The sequence below is a fragment of the Otolemur garnettii genome, unplaced genomic scaffold, assembly GCF_000181295.1.
Source record: "Otolemur garnettii isolate 467f Iridium unplaced genomic scaffold, OtoGar3 scaffold00003, whole genome shotgun sequence".
NCBI lineage: Eukaryota > Metazoa > Chordata > Mammalia > Primates > Galagidae > Otolemur > Otolemur garnettii.
In genome coordinates this window covers 16,555,880-16,563,620 of record NW_003852398.1, presented here as the reverse complement: position 1 = coordinate 16,563,620, position 7,741 = coordinate 16,555,880, and the positions used below count along the sequence as shown (strand labels likewise).

Below are 7,741 nucleotides of genomic sequence, written 5' to 3'. Positions count from 1 at the left end.
GGCGCCGAGCCTGCAGTTTCTTAAAATAAGGCAAGTCTGCTACATCAGTTGACTCTGCCATTCATGAAAACCTTCTCTGTAGCATGCAATGCTGATAGCATTTTACCCACAGTAGAACTTCCTTCAAAACTGGCATCACTTCTCACAAACCCTGCCACTGCTTTATCAACTAAGTCTATGTGACATTCTAAATCCTTTGTTGTCATTTCAACAATGTTCACAGCATCTTCACAAGGAAGAATGTCCATCTCAAGAAACTACTTGATTTGCTCATTCATAAGAAGCAACTTTTTGCTATTCAAGTTTGATCCTGAGATTGCAGCAATTCAGTCACACCTTTAGGCTCCAGTTCTTTTTTTTTTTTTTGGAGAGACAGAGTCTCACTTTGTCACCCTCAGTACAGTGCCGTGGCGTCACACAGCTCACAGCAACCTCCAGCTCTTGGGCTCAAGTCATTCTCTTGCTCCAGTCTCCCAAGTAGCTAGGACTATAGGCACCCACCACAATGCCCAGCTATTTTTTTATTGCAGTTTGTCCAGGGCCAGGTTTGAACCCACTACCCTTGGTATATGGGACCAGCACCCTACCCACGAGCCACAGGCGCCACCCCAGGCTCCACTTCTAATTCTAGTTCTCTTGCTACTTTCACAACATCTGCAGTGACTTCCTCCAGTGAAGTCGTGAACCCCTCAAAGTCATATACAAGGGTTTGAATCTACTTCTTTCAAACTCCTGTTGACATTTTGACCTCCTCCCATGAATCACAAATCTCATTAATAACACCTGAATTGGTGAATCCTTTCCAGAAGGTTTTCTTTTCTTTCTTTCTTTCTTTTTTTTTTTTTTTTTAGAGACAGAGCCTCAAGCTGTTGCCCTGGGTAGAGTACTGTGGCATCACAGCTCACAGCAACCTCCAACTCCTGGGCTTAAGCAATTCTCTTGCCTAAGCCTCCTAAGTAGCTGGGACTACAGGCGCCTGCCACAATGCCCGGCCATTTTTTGGCTGTAGTCATTGTTGTTTGGCAGGCCCGGGCTGGATTCGAACCTGCCAGCTCTGGTATAGTTGTTTGCCAGATCCATTAGAGGAATCAACTATCTATGACACCTTCATAGCCTTACAAATGTATTTCTTTAATAATAACAATGGAAAGTCAGAATGAGTCCTTGATCTATGGGCTACAGAATGGATGTTGTATTAGCAGCCATGAAAACATTAACTTCCTTTGTACATCTCTCTCAGAGCTCTTGGGTGACTGAGTGCATTGTCAACAAGCAGTAATATTTTGGAAAAAAATATATTTTTTCTGCATAGTAGGTCTCCACAGAATATTAAAATATTCAGTATAAACAGGTGTGCCGTCAACCTGGCTTTGCTGTTCCATTTATAGAACACAGGCAGAGTAGATCTGGTGTGATCTGTAGGGCTAGGATTTTCAGAATGGTAAATGAGCACTGGCCTCAACTTAAAGTCACCAGCTTCAGTATCTCCAAACAAAAGAATCAACTTTGAAGCCAGGCATTGACTTTTCTCCCCTAGCTATGAAAGACCTACATGGCATCTTCTTTCAGTGTAAGGCTTTTCATCTGTATTAAATGGCTGTTGTTTAGTGTAGCCACCTTCACCGGTTATCTCAGCTAGATCTTCCAGATAACTTGCGCAGTTTCTCCACCAGCACTTGCCGCTTCACCGTGAACTTTTATGTTATAGAGATGCTTTTTTCCTTAAAGCTCATGGGCCAGCCTCTGCTAGCTTCCGATTTTTCTTCCTCTGCTTCCTCATCTCTCTCAGCCTTCATAAAATTGAAGAGTTAGGGCCTTTCTCTGGATTAGGCTTTGGCTTAAGGGAATATGTGGTTGGTTTGATCTTCTACCTGGACCACTGGAACTTTTTCCATATCAGCAATAAGGCTGTTTTCCTTTCTCATCCTTTGTGTGTTCACTGGAGTAGCACGTTTAATTCCCTTCAAGAACTTTTCCTTTGCGTTTACAACTTGGCTGGATGGTACGAGAGGCCTAGCTTTCAGCCCGTCTTGACTTTTGACATGCCTTCCTCACTAAACTTAATCATTTCTAGCTTTTGATTCAAAGTGAGAAACATGTGACTCTTCCTTTCACTTGAACACTTAGAGGCCAATGTAGAGTTATTAACCGGCCTAATTTTGGTATTGTTGTGTCTCAGAATAGGGTGTCCTGAGGAGAAGGAGAGAGACAGGAGAATGGTCAGTTAGTGGAGCAGTTAGGAGTAGACACAATTGATGGTTAAGTTCACTGTCTTACATGGGCACAGTTTGTGGCACCCCCAAATAATTATAAAAGTAACATCAGAGATCACTGATCACACATCACCATAACAGATGTAATAATAATGAAAACGTTGGACATATTGCAAGAATTACCAGAATGTAACACAGGCACAAAGTGAGTACATGCCGTGGGAGGATGGCCTGTAGACTGGCCCACTGCAGGGTTCACAGACCTGTAATTTGTAAAAATACAGTACCTGTGAGGCACGACCAAGCACAGTGCAATCAAATGGGGACTGCCTGGGTAAGAATTCAATTTGGGTGTGAACTGTATCTTTTCTGTGCTGTCTCTCGATTGCCTTTAGCTCAGAGAAAAGCAAGAATTAGCTTCATGGCTTGGTTTCTTGCCCCGTAAGAAGAAATGTACTAGGATTCAGTTGTATGCAATTTGATTCTCCAAAATAGAGGAGAAAGTCCCAGAGGAGCTATTCCATTGTACCCAAACCCCTGTGTTCTTAAGGAGATGAAAACATAGGGTATTCTTAGTTATCAGCAGAAGTGGTCTATTGGGCTGTTGTGATACAATGTTGTTAGGAGGCAGAGAAATTATGATGTATCAACTGGATCCAGTAGCCAGCTTTATCCTCTCGTCCTAAACATTTTTGTCTGAGCACAAGCAATGTTGGACTCTCCTCTTTGCTGTGAGGATTTTTTTGCTCTCCTCTAATAAATGAGACCCTAATGGTTAGGGACATGTTGACACATTCAGGCTGAGTAAAGATACCAGATGTGCTAAAAGTGGAAACAAGGAAACCTAAATGATTCCTATCCAGATAGGGTAGGCATAGAATTTGCAGCAAGTGCAAAGTGTGGCGTATAGGCTAGTTTGGCAAGTGACCAAAAGGTATTTTGGATACAGAGAAGCTGCTTTAGTCTCTGTAACCCAACCTGACTGTAAACAGGGCACAGGAAAATTTGTGAGTGTGTATACTTAGGAGAGCTCGACTGAAGGCTGCTGTTTCTCTGCCACCATCGTAAACTACAAAGGTGAATTTTTCAGACACCAAGACCTGGTGATTCTCCCATACCATTCTGCTCTGTTCTTTATGCTCCCACTGACCAGACTGTGGTATCAGAGCCTGTTTACCCAGCATCGCAGACATTCAAATGTTTATTCAGTGACTAAATGGCCTCTCTGCAATGTTGTACTAACTCTCCCTTAGAACCACCCACAGGCCTTCCCCTTCTGGTTCATTCTTCACTTTGCCACAGGATTATTAACCCTGAAGGTTCGGTTCTCAAGCCGTGAATGGCTTCCCGTGGTGCAGGAGACACACTCCCACCCACACTGACAACCCCGTTGGACATGTGGCTCACCCTTGCTGACCTCTCTCTTTTCGTTTGCTCAAGCTGTTTGTGCCTGCACTGACCACCGCCTCCATCCCAGCTGGCTGTCCTACCTGCTCTTTGGTGCCTGGTTCAAGTGCAAAGCCTTACACAAAGATGAGCCGAATCTCTTCACCTTTCCTTCCCTCTCTTCTCCTTTCTTCTCTTCCTGCCCAAGCTGAGAGGAATCTTCCTCTTACTATTCTCATAGCATTTTATATTTCAGTTGCGTTTAAACTTGCTTTTGTGAATATATCTTATCTTTCCTATGAAAGTCTAAGCTTTTTTGTGTATAGACCATGTTTTTATGTCTGTATCCCAGCACTCACGGCAAGGTGCCACACTTACTTAATACGTGTTGGTTGGGTTAATTCAAGTGGAGACTATTTAATCATGTATCTTTATTAGGTGTCTAATACCTGAGAGCTACTTTATATATGTTGTCTCATTTAGCAAGCAGAACCTTTCCCATTTTCTGTTTCGTTCTGGAAGTGACAGTTGGTCAAATAGAATGTTACAAAGGCAGAGATAACTAGAATAGAAAGAAAAAGAATACCATATGTGTTAGGTTGAGTCCTTCAACAAACAAAAGCTCAGCTAGGAGTAACAGTGAAGAGGTTTATTGGGGGAAACACCTGCAAGGGAAAGTGGGGCGGAAGCAGGAGGATGCTGGCAGAGCCATCCCTGAGGAATCGGAAAGGGATGGTGGACAGGAAAAGAATTCTGCGGTGTGGTGCTAAGAAAGTCTCGGCAAAGCCATTAGGGAGCCAGTATTGCCCAGCAGAGGAGTGCCTGGCCTATCCCCTAACTATTTAACTATCTTTAAATAGTTTAAATAGTTTTTTTCTCTCTGTCCTCTTTTCCCAGCCCCAAGACAAACTACCAAAGTTCTGGGTCAGTGTTGCCAACTCAGGTTTTCTGCAGGAGCCCTGTTTTGTCTTTGCATGTGTGTGTCCCCGGCACATCCGTCTGCCTGTGACTGCTCTGGGCCTCTCTGTGCTGCTACTGTGTGCAGGCACCCACGGCTTGTGCCAGTGGTTCTCCTAAAGGAGCAGCACTGAGCATGTGTGTCCCAGGTTTTAAGTTTAGGAAGCCTGTCTGCGAAGTGGTCATCCTGAGTTCTGGGCGCTTTCTCTATCAGTGAGAAGAATTTTCTGCAAGAATAGGTTGGCCTGGCTCGGCGCCTATAGCTCAACCGGCTAAGGCGCCAGCCACGTACACCTAAGGTGGCGGGTTCGAATCCCCAGCCCGGACCCGCCAAACAACAATGACGGCTGCAACCAAAAAATAGCTGGGCTTTGTGTTGGGCGCCTGTGGTCCCAGCTACTTGGGAGGCTGAGGCAGGAGACTCGCTTGAGCCCAGGAGTTGGAGGTTGCTGTGAGCTGTAATGCCACGGCACTCTGCCCAGGGGGACAGCTTGAGGCTCTGTCTCAAAAAAAAAAAAAAAAAAAAAAGAATAGGTTGGCCTATTTTCTGCAAGAATAGGTTGGCCTTTCTCTATAAACATAGTAAGCTTCTGTAGGCTAGATCTTAAGACAGACTAAAAGTTCTCACCATGAGTTAATAGGAAGGCCTTTACATTATAAAGGCCACAACCAGATACAGTGGCTCAAGCCTGTAATCCTAGCACTTTGGGAAGCTGAGAGAGCCTGGACCACATAGTGATCCAGACACTGTCTCTAAAACATTATTTATATAGATATTAAAAATTATAAATAAATACATAAATGTTATATATATACACCAGGCATGGTGATGTGCATGCCCAGGAGTGTGAGGCTCAATGAGCTTATGATCGCACTACTGCACTTCAGCCTGCATGACAAAGCAAGATTTCCATCTCTAAAAATTCAATAGTTTTTTTTTAATCTTCAATAAAATGTGAAGGCCATGTAATCTTTTAAGTTCTTTACCTGGACTTTACGATAGGAGGCCACCTTAGAATAAAGCCCTTTTTGTCACTTTAACTCAGAGTGACAAAAGTTGCTAACAAGTAGTAAGGTGGGAAGGAGCCTGTACCTCTCGGGATTAGGAGTTTCTCTTCCCGTCTACCCTCATTCTCATCTCCACTGGAAGCAGACCTGTAAGAAAAATTTAAGCCGTTTAGAAAGGGTTGAAGCTTTTTATTCACCTATCCCAAGATTTCCCAGAGCACTCCTGATTTCAAATATTTTATCCCATTGCCCTATAAATCCCTGAAAATCTCTGAAATGCCCTGGAAATAATAATTTTTGATACACAAACTTAGTGGTTATCTTGTATCTAAAAATAGCACAAGACGCCTTAGTATATACCATGTGTTTCGATTTTGACTTTAGGACATGAGAATTACCCAAGTGATTAATAAGTAAAACCTGAAACTTGGAAAGAGGACTATTGAGGTTTACAGTGCTCTGCACTAATGAATAAGAACCCGTTTCCCAAGAAATGTTAAGTTTGTTTAGAAAAGCAGGAGGCCCTTAAGTCTGAATCCAGGCTCAGAAGAAATTTGGTGGGTTAAGTTAAATTTAGCAATGGCTGCTGCTGTTTCAGAACAGACAGGTGGAAAGGCCCTCTACCTTCCCTGCCTGCAGACCAGACCAGGCTTGGCAGCTGTGAGGAGCCCCACAGGGAGCAGTGGTTGATTTTTGCAGCACTAGTCCCAGGAGCCTGTGTCCTTCAGTAGTCCTGGCCAGCATAGACACAGGGCTTTCACCTCCCAGAGAGAGCCAGTCCTCCTGGCTCCTTCCCTCCCTCTCATCTCTGCGGGCACATGCTGGAGGATTGAGGGGGTGGCATTGAAGTGACTGCACTGCTGAGTAGAGTTGGGGGTCTGGACTTCCTGGAAGGTTTCATCTTACTAAAGGTGGGCATTTCTTTAAGTGCAGAGATACTTTTTACATTTTGTAATTGGTAAGATAATAAGGCAAGATTAATTAGTGTTTTTCTGCTTCTGTTCTTATTCATTTGAGTTTTTGCTTTTACATTGCAGGTAAACTAAAAGATCTTGGGAACTTGGTTCTCCGACCGTTTGGGCTCTCCACAGAAAATTTCCAGATCAAACAGGATTCCTCCACTGGCTCCTACTCCATTAATTTTGTTCAAAATCCAAATAATAACAGATAACAAAGATAACAATAGCTTTAAAGGGTGACTTGGAAATTGCGTGCTGGTTGCTGTTAGTAAGGGGAAAGGCCCTGCCATTGTTTAACTTTTAAAAGCATCTTATCTAAAAGAGAGGCTATCCTGTAGAGCCCAGTGCTCCCTTCCCCTCCTGTTTTACAGTCAGGGTGCAATGTACTTCCTGGTGTAATGAGCCCAGTTTGATTTCCATTTTAAGTTGGTGTCTGTAGGTTTCGTTGGTTCTGGCTGTCTCTTGTGCAGGAAGCAGCCCACTTGAGGCTTCCTGTGCCACACACACAACACCCCCCAGAAGCCTCTCCTGAGCTGAGCAAATCTGCTGGTTGGGAGACTGTGCAGACATGATTGACGATGACACAGTGTTCCTGCCTGCTGTCCCCCTCCCTGTTCACCCACACTAACAAGCTGATGTGCGTGGCCTCCATTTCCTGATTCCCAAGCTCCTCTGTGGTAATAAAAGCTTTCTGTGATGGTCTGAGCTGGGTTGTGAATTTTGTCCCCCTCCAACAGTCTGGCTTTGGGAGCAGTATTGGTTTTAAGTCAGGTCACTGATTCTCAAATCCACAGATCAGTCCAAGGTTTTAGTTGCCACCTTAAAGATTTATCTTGAAAATATGCTAGAATTCAGGTGGCGCCTAGAGCTCAGTGGGTAGGCGCTGGCCACATACACCAAGGCTGGCGGGTTTGAACCCAGCCCAGGCCAGCTAAACAATGACAACTGCAACAACAAAAAAATAGCTGGCCGTTGTAGTGGGCACCTGTAGTCCCAGCTACTTGAGAGGCTGAGGCAAGAGAATCGCTTAAGCCCAATAGTTTGAGGTTGCTGTGAGCTGTGATGCTATGGCATTCTACCCAGGGCGACAGCTTGAGACTCTGTCTCAAAAAAAAGAAGGCTTGGCCCAGCGCCTATAGCTCAACCGGCTAAGGCGCCAGCCACGTACACCTAAGGTGGCGGGTTCGAATCCCCAGCCCGGACCCGCCAAACAACAAT

The 7,741-nt window shown here is 44.4% G+C and overlaps 1 protein-coding gene across 1 annotated transcript in view; it reads left to right on the top strand.

Annotated features, from left to right (window-relative positions):
- TTC1 (tetratricopeptide repeat domain 1) overlaps positions 1-7,228 on the top strand; it is a 57,134-nt gene extending 49,906 nt beyond the window's left edge. The window contains exon 8 of the mRNA XM_012808983.2: positions 6,602-7,228. Within this exon, the coding sequence (XP_012664437.1) occupies positions 6,602-6,735 (134 nt within the window). The 3' untranslated portion in view covers positions 6,736-7,228. The remainder of the gene's footprint in view (positions 1-6,601) is intronic.
- The last annotated feature ends 513 nt before the right edge of the window (positions 7,229-7,741 follow it).